At 39.3% G+C, this 27,495-nt stretch overlaps 1 protein-coding gene across 1 annotated transcript in view; it reads right to left on the bottom strand.

Annotated features, from left to right (window-relative positions):
• itsn1 (intersectin 1 (SH3 domain protein)) overlaps positions 1-27,495 on the bottom strand; it is a 70,169-nt gene that overhangs the window by 30,583 nt on the left and 12,091 nt on the right. Inside the window, exons 3-27 of the mRNA XM_041789658.1 lie at positions 26,988-27,080; positions 26,341-26,404; positions 25,161-25,321; positions 24,462-24,647; positions 23,974-24,052; positions 22,899-22,999; positions 22,712-22,775; positions 22,470-22,607; positions 21,536-21,630; positions 21,108-21,247; positions 20,713-20,835; positions 20,239-20,388; positions 19,731-19,871; positions 19,528-19,615; positions 18,342-18,481; positions 9,314-9,444; positions 8,898-9,175; positions 7,286-7,440; positions 4,594-4,838; positions 4,212-4,386; positions 3,962-4,048; positions 3,679-3,827; positions 2,371-2,450; positions 2,116-2,288; positions 1,971-2,016 (exon numbers count right to left, since the gene is read on the bottom strand). Coding sequence (XP_041645592.1) covers positions 1,971-2,016; positions 2,116-2,288; positions 2,371-2,450; positions 3,679-3,827; positions 3,962-4,048; positions 4,212-4,386; positions 4,594-4,838; positions 7,286-7,440; positions 8,898-9,175; positions 9,314-9,444; positions 18,342-18,481; positions 19,528-19,615; positions 19,731-19,871; positions 20,239-20,388; positions 20,713-20,835; positions 21,108-21,247; positions 21,536-21,630; positions 22,470-22,607; positions 22,712-22,775; positions 22,899-22,999; positions 23,974-24,052; positions 24,462-24,647; positions 25,161-25,321; positions 26,341-26,404; positions 26,988-27,080 — 3,282 coding nt within the window. The remainder of the gene's footprint in view (positions 1-1,970; positions 2,017-2,115; positions 2,289-2,370; positions 2,451-3,678; positions 3,828-3,961; positions 4,049-4,211; positions 4,387-4,593; positions 4,839-7,285; positions 7,441-8,897; positions 9,176-9,313; positions 9,445-18,341; positions 18,482-19,527; positions 19,616-19,730; positions 19,872-20,238; positions 20,389-20,712; positions 20,836-21,107; positions 21,248-21,535; positions 21,631-22,469; positions 22,608-22,711; positions 22,776-22,898; positions 23,000-23,973; positions 24,053-24,461; positions 24,648-25,160; positions 25,322-26,340; positions 26,405-26,987; positions 27,081-27,495) is intronic.

The raw sequence follows: 27,495 nt of genomic DNA, 5'->3' as shown, positions 1-27,495 counted from the left end.
TGTATGCACAATGTTCATATATCATACTTTTATCTTCAAATGATATAGAGCGGTGATAGTACAGATTGATTAGTATTAATTGTGACAAGGTGTGTAACAAAAAGTCTAATTGCTGAGTAAGCATATAAATACACGGTTACACTCGTGTGTAATGCTGCACAATGGATGCGCTGGCACTGCTGGAAGATCACGCAAATGGTAGGATCAGGATGGAGAGAGTCTTTAGGGACCACAGAGATTTCCTGTCCCATGATGATGACTGGCTAATAAGGCGATTTAGATTCCCTAGAGCAGTGCTCTTGGATCTATGTGCTGAACTGGGCCCAGTGTTAGACAGAACCACCCGCCAGAACCGCACCATCCCGGTGCATATACAGGTGCTGACCACTCTGGGGTTTCTGGCAACCGGCTCCTTCCAGCGGGAATTAGCCGACAGGTACGTGTTTGATATGATTAACAAAATATAATTTGACATTTTCTGTCTAAGCCCCTTTTGGGTATGATATAATACAGTTAAATTCTGTCCTTAGGTCTGGGATATCGCAGCCATCCCTCAACACAATAATGCCAGCTGTATTGGATGGCATTATAAACATGACCAGTCGATATATCAGGTTTCCTTGCACTGTGGGTGAACAGGCCAACATTAAAAGGCAATTTGCAGCAAAGTCCGGTTTTCCAAATGTAATCAGCGCAATTGACTGCACTCACGCTGCGTGAAAATGAATTTCACTATGTGAACCGAAAAAAATGTGCATACAATCAATGTACAATTATTTGTACCTCAAACATGGTTTTGACAAATTTAGTGGCACAGTGGCCTGGGTCAACACGACTCATTCATCCTGACGCACAGCAGTGTAGGGAACAGACTGCAGATCGCTCTGTGGCACTCACACTATTTACAGCGGTGACGACATGCTGCCACTCGCTTGTTTTTCTTTCATTAGTGATGCCACTTCTGTGACCACCAAATAAAACAATTTTTCTGGCCTCGACCTCACCCACAAGCACCTCTATTTCGGTCTCCGTGAAATTCCTTTTCCTTGTCGTATCTGCCTAGATTGAGCGTAAAATGCAGTCATTCATGAGGTACTTTGCATTGACCATTCATGGTAAACTGTGGGTGTGTAGAGGGCGGGATGTGAAATGAATCCACCTGTGCCATCTTCCACATCGACTGTGATTTATAAAGGGAAAAGTGCTTGGAGGTGTGCCCATGCACGGTTTTATAAATCAGATTATTTTTTGGCGCATGCCATTTTCAGCTTTTGGGTGCATGTACACTTTTAGTATGGATCCTACGCAATGTTTTATAAATGAGGCCCCAGGGCTGCGCTCAATTAGCCAGTTAAACAGTTAAATCTGGATCCCTTCAACTTCAGCACCAGAGTTTGGAGTCTGTTAAACGAATTCATTATTAAATTTTTTTTTTATTTAAACCCTGAATCCTGTTCAAACACTCAGTGTAAACTGCAACGCAGCTGCCCGCCACTAGTCGCCACTGTTAGTGTTCTTAATGACAATTGCCTTGCTGCAACAGTGCTCTTTTATCTGATAAACAACTGCTGACTGCTTCAGCACAGATAGCATCTTGTAGGAGCAGTGCTGTTGAGTGTTATTTTGATCTGGAAAATGGGGATAAGGTTCTCCAGAGGATGTCTCAGGTAAGACTCAAACACAACAGCAGTATTATGTGATGATATTCACCTCATTAATGTGGACATTAATCTGCAAAGAAGACTGAAGGCTGGCAGTGCTAGCACTGCTAATGTTAGCCACATTCTGAAAACTAACTTTGTTAGTGTGAAGTTGATTTACAGAATGTATTTATTTAACTTTAGACTGGTTGGCTAAATACATTTAGCCATTATTTTGAATTAAACAGGATGGGAATTTATATAACTTGGAATAGAACAAGTTATAATCTATTGAGAAGCAGAGAAAATGAAGAGCAGCCTAAACCTCACCTGGTTTCTTTCCCAGGCTGCCTGTCTTCCCTGCTGGTCCCAAAGACTAAAAACAGAGAAAGTGTTGAGTAGACAACCTAAACAAATATTTTCCTCATTGTAAAAGACACACCAATGATTTGATTCTCTCCTAATCTCATCTCACCTCTGTGGATGAGTCCCGTGGTTTGACATAATTAGAGGGAAAGACTCCTGTCTTTCCCCCAACCATGCCCGTCCACCAATCCCCTTCTTTTCTAGTCACCACAACAACATCTCCTTGCTGGAAACTGAGGTCACCTTGTTCGCTGCTCTCGTAGGTGTACATGGCCAAGTACTCTGTAAATCAAGGTAGAAATAATCAGTGAGAATAAAGCCCTCAATCCTTACTAATTATGTGCAGCTATATGCTTTTTGTTACCTTCTCCTGATTCAGAGGGTTTTGTTGGGGAAGGGGAGGGTCGTTTTCCATTGGGTGGGCTGTCTGAGACTCCAGACTCACTAGAAAAGCCAAAGCAAAAAAAACAAAAAAACAACTTAAACTAAAGAAAAATTAAGCCATTTATACTGACTTTAGTTGCTGCTGAGTTATTGATGAACAGTGTTATTTTTGGTAGCAATTTTTAAATTTCATCTTGGGCCGGCCACACACTACCGGATTTTAAGCCCAATTTGGGCCTCCCCCGACGATCATGGGGGCGAGAGGAGCCTTGTCGCAAACGACTGTTTGTCTAAGTATTCTGCATAGGTGTGGTGTCAACACAACTGTTTTACTGCTCCAAATCGCATCGTAGCCTCCGAAAATCTCAAATCGTAAATATCAAACGATTCTAGGTCGTAGTGCCACTGACGGAGTACCCACAACAACAAATGAGAGCAAACAGACCGGGTAGCGTCACAGCAAGATCATACGTACTTTAACCACTCACAACCATAAACACACTTTAACTTAATTTCAGCCAGGATTTCATCCCGAGTCTTTCCCTTGTATTATGATTTTTGCTTCACCTGTAACGCATGCCAGGACATCGTCTTGTGTGTGGCCGGCATTAGTTTAATTCTTAAGACAAAAATAATTTTGGTTTTAGTCACATTTGAGTCCTCTTAACTGTTCACAGTTAAAGTCTAGTTTCAGTCTACGCCTGTTTCAAACAGGTGACAGAGGACCAGCTGTGCTCCATTTCTTTACTACCTGCCAAACAAATGATATTAAAGTGCCAGGAACAATAACAGGCTATTTTTTCATTTAAATATAAACAACTCATGGCAGCCTGTTTGGGGCCTTCTATGATGAAAGTAAATCCAAAGACATTTTTCACCTCAACGAGAAATCTTGTGACATTTTAGCCTCATGACATTTTTAGTCGTTACACTCCTACTACCGGACCAAATTACAACACAGATATCGATTCTTCATTTCGATACCCTGCCAACTCGAAATGAAAGGCAAGAAAATCGTTCTGGAATTTGTGTGACGTACGAGTTAGTTACACTGGTTTCCTTTTCTTATCCCATATTCAACTGGCATCTTATAAAGATATTACTTTGAATCGTTTATGATTCACAGTCAGCTTTCAGTTTCTCAACTTCCACCACACTTTTTTCCTCTCAAAATTATCGATTCAGGCGCTGCTTAGGCACCAGCACTGTATAAAAAGTATCAATTTAGCACCAGTATCAGAAAAAACCCCAAACAAAATCCATCCCTAGAAGTAACTCTATAACCTACCTAGTGTTTTTGCTGCGTGCTGTGACAGCCCCGGGAGCCGTCATGGTGGCAGAGATGAGCTTGACGTAACTTTTGGGGAACCAGCCTCTCTGTCCGGTCTGAAGTTCACCTAACCACCACATATCCTGCTGTTCTAACACTGTTATTATCTGGAAGAAGAATACAATAAAGGCTGTTGGTTCTCTTAAGTAAATTAAAGATGCACATTTACAGATAAACAAAGTTAACAGTCAAAAAATGTAAATGTTTATCTAAATAGAAAAAAGGAAGAATGCTAGTTAACCTCATTTTTGTTAAAGTTGAGGTGGTTATCTTTTTTCGCTCTCCAAGGATACAAAGCCTGAGCCTGAAGACCTTCGACTTTCTCACCCTGTGAAACAGAAAAACCTTAAGTAGTGCAGTTTAAATCAGATGTTTGCCTTAACAGACAGGAGCTGAGTTGGTTTGTGAAAACAAGATTGAACATCAGGGAAAGTTTGGATTTAGTTTCAGAGGTGTACAGAGGGGGTATACATATCTGGTTGGGTTCTAACCTGTCCAAGCACAGGAGAGGGAGAGGAGCCTGTTGTCATGGTAGCAGGTGTGAAGGCAGAGCGTTGCCGTAGCTGCGCTGAGGGAACACTGAGCGAGGGATTTTGACTGGTCGAAGATGTCGGCCATGCATCCCAACCCTCGCTGTCTGATTGACTGGCTGTGTTGGAGGGCCAACTGGAAATGACAATTATATGTTAAGAGCACTGAAGATTTGTGTTTGCAAATTCTGTTTTTAGATCAACATTGAACAAGGTTACATCAAAATGAAGCTGCAAAATTAAATCCAACAAAAGATAAACATGACAGTTTGTCCTGTCCTAAAATTAATCACTGAGGCTAAACAATTCTGGATCTGTTGGTATAGACACCAGTGGGACTCACTTGGTGCTGAAATCAGCCCAGTTACTGTTGGCGGATGATGTGGAGGAGGTGGTGTGTCCAGGGGCTGGAGGTGGCGTGCTCATCGGTTGCTGAGCTGAGGTTGGTGTGGCTGAAGCAGCTGCACGCAGGCTGATAGGCGCTTCGCTGTCGGGTATCCGTTCAGCGTAATTGGCTGGAAACCAACCAGTTCGTCCCCTGAGCTCTCCCCCCAGCCAACCAGGTTCACCTGTTTGAGATTCATCTACCTGTGAGAGCAGCAAATTCAGATCAAGTTAAAGCCTGAAAACAAAAACACAATGCAGAAAAAAGGATTTGATTAAAAAGAAATGAGTGTGATTGTGCAGAGTTATGGCTGAACAGAGCAGGTGTGTAAACAAAAACAATAGTTTCACCAGCAGCAGCTGTCTGACGTTGATATCCAGGAAATGGAATTAAGAAATAAGATGATAACCGAGTGACAAAAACAGCATTTTAAACAAGTATACGTGGATGATTAATCAAATAATAAAATCAAAAAGATGTTGTCAACTATTCATCTTGGTAATTCTGCTTCTGTAGATAGCCACACAATATGACCAACCTTGTAACTTTCAGTGAAGAAAAAAAATCTAATATTTAGCATATTGTAGTCCTTAAAGTTGATTTGGTTGTTGAGGAGAGTAGTCACCAGGTTGTGAGATTTAAACAGTTAAAATCTTTTGTTTTTTATGCTTATTTGATGATGCATAAAATATTTTCTGCAGAGCAGCCACAAACATGAATCTAAAACATAATATTTCAAAACAAAAAATGTCCCCTGACTCACCTAATAAGAGCAATATAAAAATGCAGCTTTTAAAAGCACTACAGTTGCAGGCAATGAAAAGAAGCTTGGTGATGCTCATTATTAAATATCAATGTGGAGTTTTCAACTGCAAGAAAAGCTCACATTGATGTATATGTAAATATGAGCATGTGTCATCTTTACAAAAGTCTTTAACAGGGCCCTGACATGCTTTTAAAAATAAATAAACAGGGCTGATTTTTTTTTATTTAAAGTACTGTTTAAGAAATGTCAAATCATTTAGGGGCAAAGAAAGTTTATGGCAATAAATGCTCATATTTGATGATTTCTGGTTCATTTAATGTCTTTTATTGTATCAGTATGCCAATGCCATACATTGATATTTATTCAAACACATTTTTGCAGGTATGTGAAGCTGATTCTACACAGTTTGACTATAAAAAGGCAGAATAATGCTTTTTGTCAAGGAAGGCCTGTTAAAATAACGGGGGACTGCATGATTTTTAAAGCACTGAACTTGGTAGCCCAAATGTAAGTGAACTGGACCAGTGTTTTACAACTGTATAGTTTATTTTACCACAGCAAGCACTACATATTGAGAAAAGGGTCTGGGGATCCTCCCCTAGGATATTTTAAGCATCCATAACTGAATTCCCTAAATTCTGGAGAATAATTATGCAAAATGATGTGGAGAAGATGCATCAAGACAAAGAAAATTAGTGACCATTAATTTAATAACAAAATCAGCTATGTAAATCATGAAGCTATCCAGTCGACCCAAATAATGTGCTAAAATGCTGATTTGTTCGAGTGAGATCACTATTTTCTCTAAAATGTAGCAATCCATGGTGCTAAAAATCAATTTACAAAAGGAAATACCCAGCTCACTACTGTACAGAGAGAGGGGAAGAGATGCAGACATGTAGGAGGGATTATGAACTTATGGACGGTGAATCTTTCATGCTTTTGTAGGCCTGTCATTTTGCTGCCACTGGTTTTACTGCTGTTTTCTGGGACAGCCTTAATAACAATGAGTCGGTGGTTGAATACATTTGTTCTTCTTTAACTGAATTATTTTGTTAATATCTCTCTGACACTGAAGGATCTTCTTTGAGCACTGCTCACACTGAAGGGCGGGGCTAACACATTCAGGATATGTACAGGCAGCACTTCTGTAAATGCTGTAAATGATACATATAAGGCTGACTAGAAAACAAAGAGTGGATTAAGACACAACTTAGTAAATGTGCCTTCTAAAACTTAAACCCTGTCACAGACTTTTTAAGGCCTTAAATTTCAAATGCCCAATATAACACTTTTAAGGACTTTTCAAGGATCTGGGGGGACTCTGTTTAAAAGTCTTAAAAAGTTTCCACTTAAGGGGATCAGAGGGTAAACTCTGGACATTTGTAGTTTCTAGGCATAAACTTGCAAAAACCCAATATGTGCTGCTATAGCTGACAGTGCCATATTATGTAGAATAATGCTCACACTTAACATCCATCTTTTTATAACCCACATGAGCAAAACAAAGTGAGCAGATGTGACAATGGTGACCAAAGCCATTCATTCACTGGTAAATGAATGAACATGGAGACGGCATGAAATGACATCAAGAGTTCAGATGGGTGCTGGCTTGGGATTGGTGGAGGCACAACAGGGGCAAGAACTTACCCATTCCCCCTTCACCTTCAGTTTGCACAGCAGAGGAGAGAGGAAACCATTAATACACTCACTGCACACTCATACAAACAAACACACTGTAGAGGGTAGAGTCCAAGAGAAACAAACGCCCAAATACACACAAATGGCTATGACACAAGCAATACAAAATAATTTTAGCCCATAACTACCCTCTAATGGCTCTGTGTTATTGGCAAGGAGGCTGAATATGAATACACAGCGTACCATGATGACATCCCCTGGAGCGATGCTGATCTCATCATGACTGCGAGCATCAAATGGATACACGGCTCTGTAGTAGACCACCTTCACTGGCTGCTGATCAAAGCTGCTGACTGTGGCCTTCTGGTCAAACAGACTGGGTCCTGGAGCTTTCTCCACTGAAAATATACCAAAAATACAAATGTTTTTAGTCTAGAGCAGTGGTTCACAAGTAGTGGGTCACAAAAGGGGGTCAAATAGCTTTTTTTCAGTGGGCCACAAATGCGTGCCTGAGGAAAAACAATTTGAAAAACAAATGTGGTAATTTGTGTTAATGTATGGACGCCATAACTGCACACACGTCCATACTTTTTATTTTACTAAGTGGTTCTGTGGTAGTGAGTACACTTTGCCCATCCTTTAAAGAGTTGAATTTGTTTATCTTTTTTTTAATCTTCATCACAAAGCTGGTTATCCCATTATAGCGTGCTTTTCGTTAGGAAATCATTCAAATTTTCCATTATTTTTAACCATGTTTTTTTTTTTTCGTCTTTGCTTGGTTAAATTGTGCCAATCTAAGGACCAAATTGGAACTTTTTCTTTTTTTTTTTTTGTAAAATAAATTTAAGTGGTTTAAACTTTTTTAATTTTTTTTTTTTTGGAGGGGTTTCCCTCATAAGGATGTTGTGATGGAATCTGATGCCTAACCATTTGAGAACAAGTCTAGAGCAGTGGTTGTCAACTGTTGGGTCCAGACCCAAAAGTAGGTCACAAAGCTGTTTTTAATGGGTCATGAAGGTGTACCTGGGAAAAAAAACCAAACTGTGCTATAAAGTCCATGATGTAAGGGAGGTCTGAGCCTACATATACATATGATGATGTTATTCTGTTTTTTCCATGGTAATGAGTATAGCTCCATCATTTTTCTCAAGATTTAAACTTATCTAACTTCTTTTCTTGGGGAAGCAGAACTTTTTTTCTTATTTAAATTTGTTAATAGCTCAAAATATGACAACAACCAAAATATACACCTTATTGTGGGAACAGACATGCTAATTAGGGTTTCTACAATGACATGTTTGGCTCCATATATGGTAATAGTCTTTGTTAAAGGTGCAGTGTGTGAAACTGGGAACATCAGCAACATCTAACAGCCAATTCTAGATTGTGACACTCATTTCACTGTTGGAAACTATGGCATTAAGGGGAATAAAAAATGCATATCTGTTATTTGGTTGCCTCTGTAGTACCATAGAAGTAAAACAATGCATTCAAGTGATTGAATAGTAACTCAGATAGACCAACTTATAAATATTAGGTTTCATTCTTACCAAATTTGGTAAGATGCTACTGGGCTTAATATTACGTTCTGTACCTTTAAATATTTTAAGTTGTCAAAAATTTTCAAGAATTTGGGTCATGATGACTCACTCAAGAGGTAGTGATGGGTCCTAAGACCAGACCAGTTAAGAACCACTGGTCGAGAGTCTTATATCAACTTCTCCGACTTGACTCACTTGTGCTTACCACAGGTTACCACCACAGGCTGCTTCATTTGTCTAATCATAAACTGTATAGATATAATGGTGAATATGTCATCAAAGCTTCAGACCCATTTGTTTTGTCCTCCACACACCTGCTGAAGCCCAGGGGTCTGTCGGCTGGCTGAACAGCTTGTTCAGTTTCTCCTGCATGTCCTTCTTTCCTCTCCCCTCGTCCTCTTTGTCTTCTAGCACCCCTGCTCCCTTCCGGCCCTCTTCCTCCTCCTCCAGCCCTCTCCTCTTCCTCTCCTCCTCTTCCTGTGTCACTCTGTTCAGCCATGCATGCGGCGCAGAGATGGAGGTGGGGCTTGGAGCTCCCGGGGCAGGGCCTGCTGCTTCATCCCTCCAGGCCACGCACTCCTCTGATGACAACCTGAGGGATAAAGGAAGGGAGACGTAAGTCATGATTAATACATAAACTTCTCCAAATACTAAGAATGATATTCAAATTCTAGCAGAACTGATCTGATTTTTTAGACCTCAATGATTCTCCAGATTACTGTGTTCATACCTGCTCTCCTGCAGTTCAGCAGACTTTCTCTCGATTGGTGTGTGAGACTGTGTGTGCGTTAATGTAAGCGTGTCTCCCTCAAGATCCTTCTGCTTCTGTCTCTGCTGCCGGCTGTGGATCTCCCTCAGCTCCTGCAAAGCATCATCGGATACAGGAAGGAAAAGCAATGAGGAGGAAGTGGGATCAGAGGGCTGGTTGCTACGGGTTGCCATCGACATCAAACAGCAACAACAATAACAACAACAACAACAACAGCAACATCAACAGCAGCAGTAGCAGCAATGTGTATTAGTCAGGTGATGAAGGCAAGCTCCGCCCCTTACGCTCTGTCACAGAGGTGATGAGACAAACCTGCTGATTACTATGGGAATAAACGCTGCTACGTGGGGAAGGATAAAGAGAGCAGTCACTGTCCATTCAGAATCACAGACAGTTTCACCTGCACTATGAGTGATAATGGAGATAGAACATTTTAAGTAGGGCTGCCAAATCATTTTAATTTTTTAATCCAGATAATTCAAAGAATTTCTGAAGTTAATTGTGATTAATCATATCCTTTTTAATGCATTTTCAAATTCACTATATTGGGTTAAAAACTGTTTTTGCACCATTATGGAAACCATTCTCAAACATTTTCATGGATATTCATTTTCTCATCTTCTTGACATGTTGAATTCAGATATTTTAACTCCTCTTAGCATCTGGAGATAAACATGGTTCTAATGTGATCCCCTATTAGACAGCAACCTTGAAAACATGGACCAATGTAAAGGTTAAAATTCTTTGGGGGCCTGTGTGTACAGCTGGAGTTTTTAGTACATAGTTAATGTAGTCCAGCTTTGGCACTAAAAACGCCCTAAGTGTCAGCTGTTTTTGTTGCCTTGCTCACAGAGCTCTTAGTTGAAAACAGTTCAGCTATTGGAACAGTGTGGTGCTCTTCAATGTCACTTCTCCCGCACAGGCCAATCAAAACCAAGAAGGGATTGGACTTCTGATGATCTAAGAGAGCTAAGAGAGACACTAATTCGACTCGTCTTTTCAAAAGGAAACATTTCCAGGTCTGTAGCTTATGGCAGGACAGGATTCCTTTACATTGTTTTTATGTTTTCTTGGAGATATTTTCTTGAAAAAAGCAGATATGAACACACATAAAACTATACAAACACGACATTTACATGAGTCAGTGACATATAGGGCTCCGTTCATTAGGGTTGCGCCACCCAACATCTGCGACTATTTCAAATTACACAGGCAAACACTACATTGTTACTTTTGTTCTAATTCTAAAGTCCAAACATATATTTTTAAAACAAAATGAAGAATTTTATCGTAAAAAAAAAATGGCAGTTTTACCTTGATGATACCACCTGAGATGGAAACTTTACCAGCTCACCAAAGCAAAACTGTATTTAATCAGACTTTCCAAAATACGTGATACCTCATTAACCTTACAGAAATAAAGCAACTATTATTAGAGGTTAAAATTATATTGTTTCTTTCACATAGTAAAACTGTTTGCGATTTCCTACCTGACATGTGCAACTAATTTTAAATGAACAGGCAAATACTTGGACACATATTGTTTCTTTTGCTCTTCTTAGATATTTGTACACATATTTTTTAAAATAAAAACACAAGTTTTATGGTAAAATAAATTTGAGGTGACAGTGAACCCGACCACCTGTGACTTAAAATACATTTTTTTTATCTTAACTTAAAAAAGGATCTGTAAATCATTTCACCTGGACATCAGTGTCATCAGTGTAAATTGTGCTAAAATCTCTTTTAATCACTTAATTTTAAAATAAAAGTCCTACGATTATAGTTGCTCCACCCTGATATTTAAGAACTCGCAAATTCAAGAAGAAAAGTTTGTCAACGATCTTACTTACTTTAAAATGGTACATTTAAATCACATTTCTTTATTTCAAAGAGTTCAACCATAAAATCATGCCTAAGCATTCTAAATGAATTTCTCATGATTAAAATGCCATTTTTAATAGTGTCAGTATTCTGCTCATTTACTGGGATGGTTGTGCCCCCAGACATTTCTAGGGTTTGAGATGCCAGAATATGAAATTAATTTAAATCATTAAAATACAAAAATGTATTCAAACAAAGAAGGTTTCATAAAACAAATTTATGCAATGAACTGATGGTTTTTTTTAAGGAAATAATGCAAAAAAAATATGCATGGCATGTCACAGACCAACAAACATACTTTCATAACCCAGCAACCATTAATGTCACTGAGAGTGCTATGAAATTGAGGTTGTGAGTGCTGTCAGCTCTTAAAGCCCTGGTTGTGGACACAGGCCCTTACAACCCACTTGAGGCCAATTCCAAAAGCAAACTGGAAATACCATTTTAAATATGGTAACCACCACTGTTTAGCTTCAAAATGCCTCTCAAGAAACCAGTGGATTATGTCACTGAGACTACATCCATGTTTTATACAGTCTTTGTTCTGTCTTTTTTGACTGTGAGGTCTCAGCCAGAGAAATGTGCGGAAACAAAAGTCCAAGGAAGGTCATGGAGAAACCCAACCTTAAGATACAGGACTTCAGCTACGATGCTGGGGCGGAGCTTGCACATGGCACAGTATGTTGTTGGGAAGGGTTAGTTAAGAACAAAAAAAGCAGGTGTGGAAAGGCCGGGGTAGGGATGCAGTGGTAGCAGTTCTGTGTAGTCATGACAACCAGCTGTGCCATTAGAACACACTCTGTTACTATAACAACACAAGGCAGCTGTCGTGTTTCAGCCAAACAACCAAGTCGAAGAAACCTTCAGAAACAAGCAAACCAATCAGAGCGAAGAGATGACGGAGGAGAAAAGAACTACAACTCTGCAGAGAGAGAACTCCAAATTACCTGAAACAGGAAGTAGAGGACATGAGACAACACAGCAGGCCAGGCTTACACTCCTTCACACAAACACACCCACCAGCCCCCCAAATAAAGTAAAGCTTCCACTCTCAGACAGACTGACAAAAATCTACTAGCGTCTATTTGTCTGGCTGAAACATCTTCTTGTAGCATACAGAAATAGCGTAACACTACAGTACAGTAATTTAGTTCAGTAGCCTAGCATCGCAACACCTGCTAGACTAGCAAAACTGCTAGCATAGCATAACAGCTACATACAGCATTAACTATGGGAGCATAGTTACCCAGCTGGCTAAGTAGTGAGCTAACACCAGCACAGCTGAGGGACAAGAGGAGGGAAAAAGGGGAAAAGAGAGAAAGAGAGGGAAGATTTTGAGTCAGAGAAAAAGAAAGATTAGAAAAAGGTAAAAGAAAGGAGAACTAGAGGATGGGGCAGTAGGAAGGGGAGGGGAGGCTGGGTTGGTGTGTAGACCTGTATAACGTAGTCTAGCCGAGCCAGACACACCCTGACGGCTGAAACACACTCCTGTAGCTGTCCCTGCTCCTGGCACTGAAACACACATATACATACAATATGTACATACACACTGATGATCAACCATTCTGCTCACACATACAAGCTAACAGACAGTTAATGTTTTATTTACAAACGTTGCTACTCCAAGCTCTCCAAAATGAAGTGATGGAAACACTGGACCCTTAATATCCTCTTGGTTGTGGCCCTGTAATATACATTCTGATATTTCCAAGCCCTATGTCAACTAACTTAAAAAAATACACTTGAAACTATGAGACTTCAACTTCAAAATGGTTTTATATTTCAAGTTTACACTGAAACTCTATCTTATGTAAAAATTGGATTTGCCTGACATAAGTTCAGTGATATTGCTTAAACAAAAATTAGACTACAAAAAGAGGGCACAATAATAACACGAGTCATTCAAGGTGAGGCTATTTTGACTCACTGTGATGACTAATGTCACCGTAACTAAAGCTGCAAAAACAGGGTGACGCAGCAGGACAGTTGTCAGCTTGTTTAGTGAAATCAGTAGCAATGAGCCTAATAAGCTTCTTAATTGGCCTACACTCTCTGCAGTGAAAAAGAAGAGATAGTAGAAGAAATAAGGAATCTAATAGAGATTTAAAGAAGCCTGATCAATAGGGTTATCTAGACTGATACAAATACTGATTTAACACTAAAAAATTGACAAAATGACTGATACAGAGCTTTCAGGAAGCATTCAGACCCCATTCACTTTTATCATTTTTCTTAAATTAAAGCCTGAAAACAATTATTTTCATTCCCATTAATCAATACACAGTACCTCATTATGACAAAGTGAAAACAGAATTTATCTTTTTTTTTGCAAATTTATCAAAAAATGAATAAAGAAAGAAAGAATGAAATAACACATGAAGTATTTAGACCCTTTGCAAAAGCCTGATTGGGGATTGCAAACCAATCCATGTGAAAGCCAGGCAGGCTTTCATGTGTTTTGTACTGAGTAGACTACTGTCTAGCCACTCTGCCATAAAGCCCAGATCAGTGGAGGGCTGCAGTGATATCTGTCCCTCTGAAACTTTTTTGGTAGCCTTCCCCAGATCTGTGGCTTGCAACAATCCTGTCTCTGAGCTCAGAGACAGGGTTGTTTTGTACAGGATCTGTTTAAAAGTTTAAATGAAGGCTTATGCTAGTAAAACTAAAAATGGCCCTTAATGAATGAGAAGATCTGTAATAGTCTGGCTTTGGTTTTAGGTCAGTAGAAAGGCTTCAACATTAAGTTCCTGGCTTTCATCTTCTTAAAGCTGGCCAGAATGTAATAAACTATGTTCAATATTTAAATGAGAGAGTGTACATAGTTCTCCCCTCTCCCACTTCTATTTTCTTCATATCTAGGTTTTTTTACAAGCTTAAAACAAAGCTGCTAAAGGGCAAATGTTTTGCATCCAAAAATATGTTATTTGCTCAGATTTGTAAAAACTGCATGCTTCTTTTGTCAGAGGTGTTGCTTGTGAGACTAAAAAAACACAGCAGAATCAGAGCGTGAGTATGTGAGTTATTTTTAAGTCATTAAACTTGCAGCTTGACAAGGATTGGGTGGTATCCTATTTTTAAAAAATAATACAAAATTAAATCCTTACCTAATTTTCCTGCTGTATAGGTTATTCTAGTCACTTAATTTAAGATAGTTCCATATGAGAGGAAGTTCAGGACAAGCACTTGCCAACGTGCATAGCAGACTTCAGGTGAGTAGCATGTGAGCCTCTACAAGCATTTCATTCTATTCTTTGGTAAAATGCATCTTTACCAACTCTAAAAACACCACTGGATCACTTAGCATTTATTACAGGGATGCTGTGATGCTGAATGGTAATGGTAAGTTCACAAACTTCACTGGTAAACAGAATAACATCAGGAAACAGGATCAAATGAGGTTTTGTCTTTTTTTCCTCTTCCTCCGTGTGCAGTGGTGCACATTTTCACTTTTTGTCTCTGGGCTGTGTTGAGAACATTTGTAATAATGTTATACTACTCGTCTAAAATGGCGAGGAAACTGAGATGATCAGAGATTTTTTAAAGACTTTTAAGACAGCTCAGCGTGCATGCCACGATGGCAAGCTTTGTCCTGCTCTGAGTTGTGTTTAAAGCATTTCATCTCATTCATCATCACTGATTTACTTTGAGAAAGAAGAATTAAATGTTTTAAAAACTGTATATTGTCTTAGATCTCATTACGACTGGCAGTGCCAGTTACATTTTGAGTTCTGGAGTGATCACAGCGCAGAGTCATCACATGAGATGGGAGTGTACTCCTCTTTAAAATAGGCTGGTTGTTTGCCAAGTTAGCCCTACATTATACACATGAGTTCTTTAATCACTTTTACAGCATCTTCAACCACAGACAGCATTGCTACTGCTGGAAAGGGACACACACAATGAAGATACACTATATATTGCCAAAGTATTCACTCACCCATCCAAATAATTGAAATCAGGTGTTCCAATCACTTCCATGGCCACAGGTGTATAAAATCATGCACCTAGGCATGCAGACTGTTCCTCGCACCTAAATATTCCACAGTCAGCTGTCAGTGGTATTATAACAAAGTGGAAGCGACTGGGAACGACAGCAACTCAGCCACGAAGTGATAGGCCACGTAAAATGACGGAGCGGGGTCAGTGGATGCTAAGGTGCATAGTGCGCAGAGAGGTTGCCAACTTTCTGCAGAGTCATTGCTACAGACCTCCAAACTTCATGTGGCCTTCAGATTAGCTCAAGAACAGTGCATAGAGAGCTTTATGGAATGGGTTTCCATGGCCAAGCAGCTGCATCCAAGCCATACATCATCAAGTGCAATGCAAAGCGTCAGATGCAGTGGTGTGAAGAACACCCCGCCACTGGACTCTAGAGCAGTGGAGTGTTCTGTGCAGTGAAGAATTGCGCTTCTTCATCTGGCAATCTGATGGACGAGTCTGGGTTTAGCGGTTGCCAGGAGAACAGTACTTGTCTGACTGCACTGTGCCAAGGGTAAAGTCTCGTGGAGGGGGGATAATGGTGTGGGCCTATTTTTCAGGAGCTGGGCTTGGCCCCTTAGTTCCAGTGAAAGGAACTCTGAATGCTTCAGCATACCAAGAGATTTTGGACAATTCCATGCTCCCAACTCTGTGGCAACAGTTTGGGGATGGCCCCTTCCTGTTCCAACATGACTGTGCACCAGTGTACAAAGCAAGGTCCATAAAGACATGGATGAGAGAATCTGGTGTGAATAAACTTGACTGGCCTGCACAGAGTCTTGACCTCAACCCCGATAGAACAACTTTGGGATGAATTAGAGCGGAGACTGAGAGCCAGGCCTTCTCATCCAACATCAGTGTGTGACTTCACAAATGCGCTTCTGGAAGAATGGTCAAAAATTCCCATAAACACACTCCTAAACCTTGTAGAAAGCCTTCCCAGAAGAGTTGAAGCTGTTATAGCTGCAAAGGGTGAAACGACGTCATATTAAACCCTATGGATTAAGAATGGAATGTCACTTAACTTCATATGCGAGTCAAGGCAGGTGAGTGAATACTTTTGGCAATATAATGTATTTATCATAAATATGCGCAAATTATACTGCTTTTTTAAGACGGAAATTGAAGCAATTCTGTGGTTATTTTAAATACCCAGGATACAAAATTACTGTGATAACACCCAATCCTAAGCTCAACGAAAGCGTCAAGCTTCATATGGCTGCAGTACATAAAACTTTAAGGGGCATCAAACCAGGCACTTTTTAAGACTGGTTTACATGTGTTAGAAACAGCAGAACCTATGTTAAATAACTATAACATACTTGAGAGTTAGTAGTGTGTTCAGAGTGCACTCTGTGTTACTTGTAACCTCTTCTTGCATAATCTGCTGTGTAAGACAGTGCAGGCGCTAGTGTAAAATATCTGCTCTATGCTCCAGGTCTGCCAGGTTGTGTGGTTAACTGATGTAATTTTACATTAGGGTATTTCCCAGCTGCAGTACCACCCCAGTCCAGTAGTGGCAGTGTGCTCTACCTGTCTCCCCCTCTGTTCCTCCTGAAGCTGGCGTCGCAGGGCTTCTATCCTGGCACAGTGGTTGGCATAGAACTCACACAGAGACTGGCATAGACAAGGGAGCAAAAGGCCAGTGTAGGAGATAAATAAAGGAGTAGAAAATATAAAGGAAGGGGTCATTAACAAAGAATAATCAGAAAATGAAGGCAGGAAATACAGGGTGAAGAAGCAAGGAGGAAACACAGAGGGAGGACAGCGAGCAGATTCACAGTTAAGGCAGGAGGAGCGTCCCAGAGAGAGGATGGAGGAAGAGCAGCAGTGTGATGAGAGCAGATTAGAGGGAGAGGAGGTGGTGTAGAAAGGAAGGCGAAGGGCAGTATTGTCAAATATTGTTTATATTTCAGTGGTTTGTGACTCTTTTGTTGTGTGAAGAATTATTCCACTGAGACATGAGAAAACTGGTATCCAACACTGCTGGATCTGTTTGTTGTTCAAAGGCTTTGAATCACTTTTCTAATCACTGCTCTGTTGACTGCACTGAAAAAGACTGAGAACAAACTTCATTAGATTAGCCATTAGAAAATCTATTTATTGTGGTCTGTGTTGTCTCTGTTTTCCTCTCTTCCCCTCTTCTGTCTCATCCTCTCCTCTCCTCCTTGGATCCATTCCTCTTCACTTTGACCTGACTAAGTCTTCTGGGATAAAATGTGACAACAAGCAACAAAAAAAAAAGATCAAAAGGTGGCCTAGAAATCAAAAACAGACTTCTGCACTCTATCCTTTCCCTCCATCTTCCTCTCACTCGCATAAATAGCTGTGTAGTAAAAGCAACATGATGCAGCTGTCTGAGAAACCACTCAGTGTTCCTGTGCACAGCTAGCTTTCTCCAAAAACAGTCAACAACAACAACAACAACAACACAGCAACATAAACACAAAACACAGATACATAGGTCAGATATAAACATGAGAAATATGAACACTTCAGTAGACACAAACATTAAACTAATGTGAGGAGAGGCTACACGGGACAGAACATGACATAATTTGAGCTAGAGACAATCCAATGTTTTAGAACAGACAAATATCTAATTCATTAGTGGGTTAGCCAGCAAGCTATTGAGATATTTGGTGATTCAGTAAGTCTATTCTAATTTCTGAAGCAGTACAGCAATGTAAACCTTAGGACAAATTATTATTATCAAACTGGTTCAAACATAACAATACTTTGTGTTCATGCTTAATAAACATTTAAAAATCTATGATGTATTTTTTTTTATAAAGTGGTTATCAAGAAGAGTGAAGCAGCATTTGTAAGAAACCAATTACCACATTTGTATGAACATAAATTACTAAAGTTGTGATAAGTGCTTGATCAGATTAAGTTTGATTACAAATTGATGTAAAGCCCATTTCTATTAAACACTTAAGACCTTTTCTCCATAAATCCCTAGTATCAAACATGGATCAATCCATAGCATACAGCCATACCTGACAATTTAAGTTATTTAATTCATGATGCAATACAATTTTAAGTCTTTATCATATAAATTAGAAGTCAAGACGGCTTTTTGCTTGCATCCTGTAATAAAATGTTGGCGAATTAGTATTTTTACCTTTAGCTGGGTGTTAAAGGCGTCTATTTCCAGCAGTTTGGCCCTCGTTTCTCTCTCCACAGCGTCTAACTGTTCTCTGAGCTGTTGTCTGCTCGTCTCCTTCTGCTCCACAGCCTTCTGCAGCGATGACAGGCTGTCACCTGAACACATATATACACATAATTCAGCCATTTACTTTACTTATTTTACAAAAGTTAATAAGTACAGCTGCTTGAAAAGCATGTAAGATGTAAGTGTAATTTGGAAGCAAGAAGGGGGCTCTAAAAAATATTTCTGTATTCAGCACGATATTTATAACTAATCCACCAAATTTAAATTATCACATTCAGACCACAATCCTATATCTGTCTGTGTGTTGCATAACTTAAGTGCTCAAATTGGCAAAATACTAGACAGGAACCACCCTTTTCTACATGCCATTCATTAGCTGAAGAATCAAGGGTCAGACATATGTGAAGGATTATTCCTGGTGAGACAAGACCCTGACACCACACCCCGTCTGGATTTATATCAGAGATAATGACCCACTTAGTGTTCATTATCCTGCTTAGTTCACGGACACAATAATTAACCGTGTTAGCCAATAGGACATCTTTCTGCGAAGGTAGAAACTGCTGGATAAATTAGGGTAGATTATTTCATATCAGTGTTAATTTCATCAGCCAAACTAGGACTAAAAATGTTTGCTGACTACCTTTTTTTTCCATGAGAAAGACTAGACTAAAAGTAGCTAAAAATAGATCTTTAAAGACTAAAACTCTGATGAAAAGTTAGTTTAATTTTTGTCAACATGACGTAACAAGACTAAAATGAAATTAGTTTTCTGACATTCAAAATTGATGATATTTTTCAACTGTGGGTAAAACTGTCAAAACATATCATATCTGTAGCTCTCGTACCAGATTCAGGCTTGGACTAAAAATAAATAAACAAATAAAAGACTAAAATGTAAGGCTTTCTTTTGACTAAAACTAGACAAAAATGTTTCTGAATTTTCATTGACTAAAGCTAGACTAAATCCATTAATTGACATTGTTTGATATAGGTGTATATTCTGGTACAAACGTTTGCACATGCACATGCAGCATAAACTGTTTAATTGAAAATGTAAATCTAACAGAAAACTCTGTCACATTATCATAAGATCATGCACATTAAAATGTAGTAAAATTGAAATAGCACTCACGATGCAGACTGTTCTGTTGAACCTGTTTCAGCTGATCATTGAGACTCTGTTTATCAGGGATCAGCCGCCCCAACCACTGCTGCGAATCCTGCACACAAGCATGTTGCTTATAAAAGTTAAAATCCATGTTCAAACTCATAACACAGGTGAAAACAAATCTAAACTTCTAATAAATGTTTACTTGCTGAATGTGTTTTGTGCACCTGCAGCTGCTGTTGTAGGAGGGTGATTTCAGCAATGCGTGTTTCTCTGGTCTGATTGGTCTGCTCCACCTCTCTACGCTGAGCCGACAGACGAAACCGTACATCCTTTAGTTTACCCTCCAACTGGGTTTTCTTATCATTCTATTGGGAAAGAAGAGATGTTGATAAATACTTTTCTGCTAAAGAAGAAGTATTAAGATGCAAAAAGTAATAGTTTCACAGGTTTTCTGTTCTTTCCCTTGGTAAAAGCAGTCGAGCTTGAAGACTAACAAGCTCTTGATTGTTACACAGATTGACCTAATCTGAGAATCCCAGGAGTAGGTTGCTATCAATACAGTGACTTGATTGAACACCATGAGTTTGTGCCTGTTCTTGCAGCTTAAACAAATCTGATTTGACAAAATGAAATTACCTTGTCAGTCTTCCTACATGTGACCACTTTGATTGACAAACACTATATTGCGTGTGTACACAGGATATATATTTGACAGTGGATATATTCAATTACCAGAGCCTCCAGTTCAAACTCCAGGGTCTTCTTCCTGGCTTTGAGCAGCACTATACTCTCCTGCTCCCGGTTTCTTTGAGTCAGAAGCTCCTGGCGACGCTGACGCTCCCACTCTAGTTGACGCTGACGCTCTAATTCACGCTTAGCAGCCTGGATAAACACAACAAATAAACAAACATAGAAAAAGCTACTAAGATTTTCGCAGTGAAACACCCAAAATTAAAACTACAGTTGGATATGAAACTCGGATGGGTTATAACACCAGTCATTTTCTGTTCATGTGTAAGCCACCAGTAGCTATCTGCTGAAGTAATCGAAACCCTCTACTTTGAGAGCTAAGGTTTAAAGAAGTCTGATGTTGCTGTGAAAGGCCTCTCACTGTCTGCACAGGTTATAATTAGTCTGCAGCACTTGAACCGTAACTCTTCAATTAAAAAACAACACCTGGTAATCATATTTTCTCTTCCTTCATACCTCTCTCCTCTCTATCTCTTTGCGCCTCTCCTCTTCTCTTTGTCTCTCCAGCTCTCTCTGCTTTTCCAGCTGCTTTTCGAGTTCCTGTTGTCGTCTCCTCTCCTGCTCCAGACGCTCACGCTCCTGAAACAAAATCACACAAACATGAGCAAACAAAAAACATATTTCACTTGTTTTCAGGCACCCCAAAACATTTTCATTTCATAAACACTATTTTGAAATGAAATTATGACACTGCGTCCCTATAAAAACTCGAGCTCTTGCAGCTGAGGTACTTTGCCTGTTATAAATGCAAATATTTTACAGAGTTATGTAAAAGTTATAAACCATGGCTTATTCAAAAGTGAACGCACACTACGTACACATGTCACATTGATATAATCGGTAGGGTCTACCTTCCTCTCCTGTTCCTCTCTCTCCAGCGCAGCCAGCCTCTCCTGCTCTTTCCTCTGCTGCTCCTGCAGAGCCTGCCGTCTCTTCTCAAGCTCCAGGTTTCCCCGCTCAAAGTTCTCCCTTTTCTTATCCTCAAATGTCACTGCAGTGATACAAATGGGAAATCATTTGACCAAGGTGTAAAAGCTATGACTTAACATTCCAGGAGATTCTATTTTTGGTTGATGAACAGTAAAAGTGTCACCATGTTTTTGGCTTTGTATAGGCACCAGGAGGTGCTAGTCTTTACACATCCAAATTTCACGGCTTTATTTTAATTCAATTATATTGTTTCTGCATTTTTTTCAATACATTTCCGAATTTTTGCCCTAGAATAAAATGTAAATAAATACAAATAACCTCAAGTAATTTTCCATTTAGAGTCAGTCACCTGGTAGTTTCTTTTCCTGGTTGCTCTCGTTCTCCTCCTCTATCTCCTCCTGGACGCTCTTCTGGTCTGACTGAACACTGTCACTTCTCACACGCCTACAAGATAAAAACACAAATCAGAAAAATTACCATGCACTCTTATTCACTGTCCTTACATAGCTTATTTTGGAATGACGTGATTTATTCAGTTCATATTCAAAACTTATTTTACAAGTGCAAAAATCTAAAATTGTAATTTTTATAATTTTCATATCATCTCTACTGCTAAATTTGGGTGCATAAATTGTCATTTTTATATCTATTTATTCATTTTAAAAGTTGGCTGTGACGCTACATACCAGTGTGACCAATATACCATTATTAGATCCTGAGACATACCCATACAAAGCAACAAGTACAGCTGCCATTATTACACAAGCTCCTCTGCCTTTAAAAGCAGTTGAAAATTCACCTCAGTTTCTTGTGTATTGCAAGAGCCCAGTTCACAGCTAACAACATGCTGAATATCACTGAAAGACACACTAGACTGGTGGGGACTGGTTCTAATTTGTACTATCTTTTCTCTCTTATTATGCCATAATCCTGCATTTAAAGAAAACAGAGGTATACTAAAGTGTGTGAAGCATTGGTTGAAAAGACTCCTAAATTAGAGTGACCAGCAGAGGTGGGCAGATCAACTTATGGACTGCATGCCTGTCAATTTCACAGAAGTGCAATCACTGAATGGCAAAATATGGTGGTACTAAAAGTGCTGCAAAGATGCACGGAAAAAGCTTATACACAGCTGGACTTTTAATCTTGATTTTATGGTACTAGCTTTATCTGAAAATGAGCAAATGTAATAAATATCAATTGCTGTTAAATGAAATATAAAAAATAATGTATACCATACTGCAGTCAGTAAGTCAGTGATTATTAATTATAAGAGGTCTTACCTGAAGGTTGGTGGGAGGTAATCTGGCGGTAACACAGGGGGTAGTGGTAACCCTGACATAGCCATATCTATGAGGTGCATGGCTAAGATGAACTCCTCAGCTGTCAGCTTTCCATCCTGGTCAATATCAGATAGACTCCTAAAGCAAGCAAAAGGGGGAATTTGATTTATAAGGAATGATGTCTTTTATATATGCATTCCCTTTTTGATCGAAGTTCAGTGATGAATTGTCTTTGCACTGACCATATCGTGGCCAGTTGGCCCTGAGGAAGACTGGACTGCATCAAGATAGTACGAGCCTGAGGACCTGGGGCACAAACACACATCGATGTAGAGGAAGACGGATCAACGGACATGTTTGATAGTCTGGCAAAGATGACAGAATTACAACCAAATATAGTAACATGTTAGTGAGTATAAGCGAGCATACCTGTGAGGTGTCCGCTCATCATCTTATCATGGGAGTTAAAAAGCTGTCTGTACTTCAGCCTGGACGACTGAGGAACGGCCCAATCAGAGGGGGGCTGAACACTGCGACAGACAAAAAATTAAAAGTAGAGTAAATTTAACTGGTATCACAAAAAAATTAAGCTAGTGTAGTATGAGATGCAAATTTAAAATGCACAAATGCCCTCTGAGTGGTTTAAATGTAGCTTTAAGTCTTTGAGACCTTCTAGAAGCCCTAAGCAGACAAACATCCTTACATTTCATTACTCCCCTTTTCTCGTGGTAATAAGAAACTTTTGGTCCTTTTCTCAAAATTGTGACTTGTTTATCTTGTTTTGTCTTGTTATAACAATGCTGTTTTTTCTGTGCATCCAAGCTATTTTAGTGCTTTTCTCAATGCTTGTTTTTCTTACTGTCTACACTCAGGAAGCATTTTTCAATGCTTTTCTCATGATAAAGAAATCGTTTCCTTGTAATCTAGAGGACATGCTTCCCTTGCAAGTGCTAATACATTAAGTCTCTTTCTTTGTTTATTTTGTGTTTTTGCAGCTCTAGATGAATATTAAGTAAGTGAGATCATGAGGAAATGCCCAAAAATGAACGATGGACAATGAAACAAATAAAATATACAGATGTATATGTGATTGGAGCTTCTCTTTAAACTTGAGGCTGAAAAAGTGTGCTTCAATGTGTGCTTCAAGAACATCCATGAAAGGGATGTGACCATTTTAGCAAAACAATACCTTCACATGCAGGTAGCAAAGTCATATTACCACCTTGAAAAATGTGTGTAATCATAACTAAAATCATACAAAGTCAAATTTCAAACCAACACTCCTTGTTAGTACCTCAAGACCTAAGCTTCACTTTGTCACATACTTAAAAAGCAAGGACAACTCAAACTGGGCTGAATAGTAACTAGCTAAGAAGAGTCATGTGCTTGTATAGTCCAGGTAAATACCCTAACTGAGCTATAACCGTAATTCGACTTAACTCTGCATGTAAACAAACTAAATGTAAGTGAAATTGCTTCTAATATTTAAAGTTATGGGGCCAACCTCGCAGCTTCAAAGGAAGACCCCTTCTGCAGCTTGGTACTGGAACGATTGAATGAGGACGACTTGTTGACAGAGGGAGCTAAAAACAGAAAAAAAGACATTTTAGTCAGAGGCTGCAGTTACATTTTAAACTTTTCTGTAACTAACTTTAAGCAGCAAATATACTTTTCAACTATTTCATTTCATTTTAAAACATTCTTTAATGGTGTGATATAACATTCAGCAAGATGTAAGCTGAAACGTACAAGTTCAAGGCTTTATATCTACCAGTAGGAACTGAACAAACTTCACTATCAAACAGTACCTAGAGTACAGCAGTGCATACAGACATATTCCCGGCACCTAGCTGACTACAATGTAACTATTAATGTTTAATTATGTGTAAACAGAAGCTTCAAACAGAACTTTGCCCACACCCACAAGGGCTACTGACACAATGCAAACATTTCAGCACACAGCTCCCCTGCTGAACAGTTACAGTGTGCTACCTGTGTGGGAGAAGCCTGAGATGGGCTGCATGATGCCTGTGGGAGGAGCTCCGTTGGCAATGGGCTGGGGGAGGGGAGGTGGGGCCGATGAGACTAGTGGAGGAGACACCCCAACTGGGAGAGGTGGGAGGGGGAGTGGAGGCACGCCTGAAAGGGGAGCTGAGATGGGAGCCATGGGCGGCATGCCTGTAGAAAGACAGAGAACAACACAGACATTTTTGTTATGAAAGATATGCGTAATTCCACTCAAGAGTTTTGATACACGAGGCCTGAGAGACACAGATCAGAGACTACTACCATCAGTATTTTACAGGAAATAAAATAAAGTTTATATATTCATGCTAGTTCATTGTGTGAGAGCCACAGAGTGAACTGAGGAGGAGAAATATTATGGCTCTTTACTGTGCTAACATGATAACTTTATCAATTAACAAAAAGGTTTAACAGACTGAGAGAGTGGGTAAATGTCTCCCTAAATTATCTATGAAAGAGCATTCCCCTTTATTGTTTTAACAGAACAGTTTTTACTGAAGCTTTTTCAGGGCCAGACGAAATGATGAAAAACCTTAAAGAAAAGCGCGCAAAGGCTTACACATTTACTTAGCAAATACAAACAGGTGAAGAGAGTAGAAGTTGCTACATACATAAAACAGTAGTTTGCCTCAGAGTTATTGTGTGTTGATGATGTCTGTGTCTTACCAAAGCCGGTCTGTGGGGGTAAAGGCAGCGGGGGTTGTTTCATACTGGGAGGAAGCGTAGGGGGGAGAGGGTGACCCTGGAGTTTCAGTTTGATGAGTTTCATTGCGATGGAGAACTCGTGGATGTCCATACGACCATCACTGTTCATGTCAGCCAGAGCCCTGAGAGAAAAACGCGGAAAAAGTTAAAATATGCTACATCTTTAAGAAATGGTACGCACAAACTTCACCATGTTTCATAATTTGAAAAAACGCTCTATTGTCTGGTGGCTAGAAGTAATTTCCTGACTAAAGAAAATCCTTAATCGATAACCAGGACCTTTATTTACTTCACTGTAAAAGGTAACAGGCCTTTATATAAAGCAGGGCTGTATTTGGAGACAGGCCTTTCTATGAAATGTTCACTTTCTGAGAAGTATCATTCTTCATACTTTAGTATAAAGTGAATACTATAACAGTATAATTTCAATGATAATGTAAAAATGCAACATTAACTGGGAGCTACTGGGATTACAAAATTAAGTTAAAATAATAACAAAATATTAAAAAAATGGTTTTTTTTTGTTTAAAATAAAAAGAGGTTTGTATTTGAAAACAAAACAAAAACCACTTTTGGAAAAGGCCGATTGAAGTACACATAATTTAGACTCAATTTCAGAACAATGAACAATGGTTTGACCCAAAACCAACTTAAAGGGAACACTGTTGGCATGGTGCTGGTCAGTTAAGAACTGTGTCAGGATTCTGGTGGACAAATCATACTGGGATTTTGATTCACTTCTGTCTGTGGCTTCAGATTTGATGTGATTATGATTACTAAAAAGATGTGTGCTTTGACTCTGATTCTTGACATAACTGTATTTACTAATCATAGTAGTATCTAAATTGTTTTTGGACAAAAAAAAAATCAGTCTATTTTTGATTACAAGCTATTTTCTCCCTTCTTTCCTTATTGGCTAACTTCACCTTGTGTTTCTGTATTATTACACTCACTGTATTTACTCACAAGTCTGGTCTGGGTAAAGAATTAAAAAGCAGGGCTGTTTAAAATGAAAATGTGTGGCAATTAGCATGTTTAAGTTAATCCTACTCCGGTTTTTAATAATTGGTGAGGGAAACAACTCCAGCCAAGCTACAAACTGACTACTATTTTTTTTAAGGTTTAACAGCATGTGACCTACCAGATTTGTGCCAGGATAGGTGGGGGCAGTCCTGACTGAAGGAAGAAGTTCCTGGCTTGGTCCCCTTGACAGAAAAATAGAAATAAGATGTTCAAAGATTCAAAACAAGCTCACTTTTGGCAACAAAGAAATCCATAAACCTTTTCAATAATTTGAACAGTAACTCATTCTTACTAACAGGACATTAGTAGACATTTATTTTTTTCTCAGGTGTCCTAAATCTAAATGATACCACAATGCAAATGAGCCTTACAGATAAAATAGTTTGTCAGTTAGCAGCTGACAGACAAGGAACAAATCTGCAAAATACATGATCAAGGATCAAGTGTTAAGTTGCAAGGTCTGAAATTCACCAGTTGCAGCTTCTTCATAGAGGATATCTTCACTGTCTTTTATGAAAGTTACCAGAAATCTTTAGGTTTCTGGATTATTGATTATACAAGACAGGTAATCAAATACTGGATGAAAACTTTTGAATTTGTGAGCTTCGTTTCCTTTTCTCAAACAAATCCAGTCTTTGTTTTGCACAGAGGATCTTAACTGATGCTATCTCTACTCATGTCCTCATTTAACTTTTGAACTATAAATAAAGGGTTACCCTGCTGTGAGGATGCGAGAGGGAGAGAGAGAGAGGAAGAGACCATTACCTGTGATGTAACCCCCTGCAGTAGGAGAGAGGCTGTGAAACTGCTGATCATGTTTGGCTCTCTCATCCACTGAGATCAGAAAAACATCTGGACCTAACCCACAAGAGAAACAAACACACACATACACACATAGTTAGAGATTACAAAACAAACCAGAAGGCGAGGACAAAGCTGGACACAGACAGTGGAAGTCAAAGAGGAGGCATGAGAAGAATGTGTTAGTCATGCCTTTCAGTTCCTGTTGGAAGATTCCTATAAAATGACTCTAAAGAAAGGCTGTCAGCAGGGACTGATGAGCAGTTCAATAATGTTCACAGTAAGACCGTCATTCAGTGACACGAAAAGAGCAGATCTAGTGAGCTGGTAAAACTAGTGGAAAACTGGCAGTACAGTTTTTGATGGTTGGCAAGTCAAGGATGTCTATGAGGAACATTTGGTTGTTTTTTGGTTTTTTGTTGTTTTTTACCAACAAGCTGAGATCTGAGCAGACATGGTGGAGCTGAACAGT

The sequence above is a fragment of the Cheilinus undulatus genome, linkage group 6 (genome assembly GCF_018320785.1).
Source record: "Cheilinus undulatus linkage group 6, ASM1832078v1, whole genome shotgun sequence".
NCBI lineage: Eukaryota > Metazoa > Chordata > Actinopteri > Labriformes > Labridae > Cheilinus > Cheilinus undulatus.
This window is presented reverse-complemented; position numbering and strand designations above follow the sequence as displayed.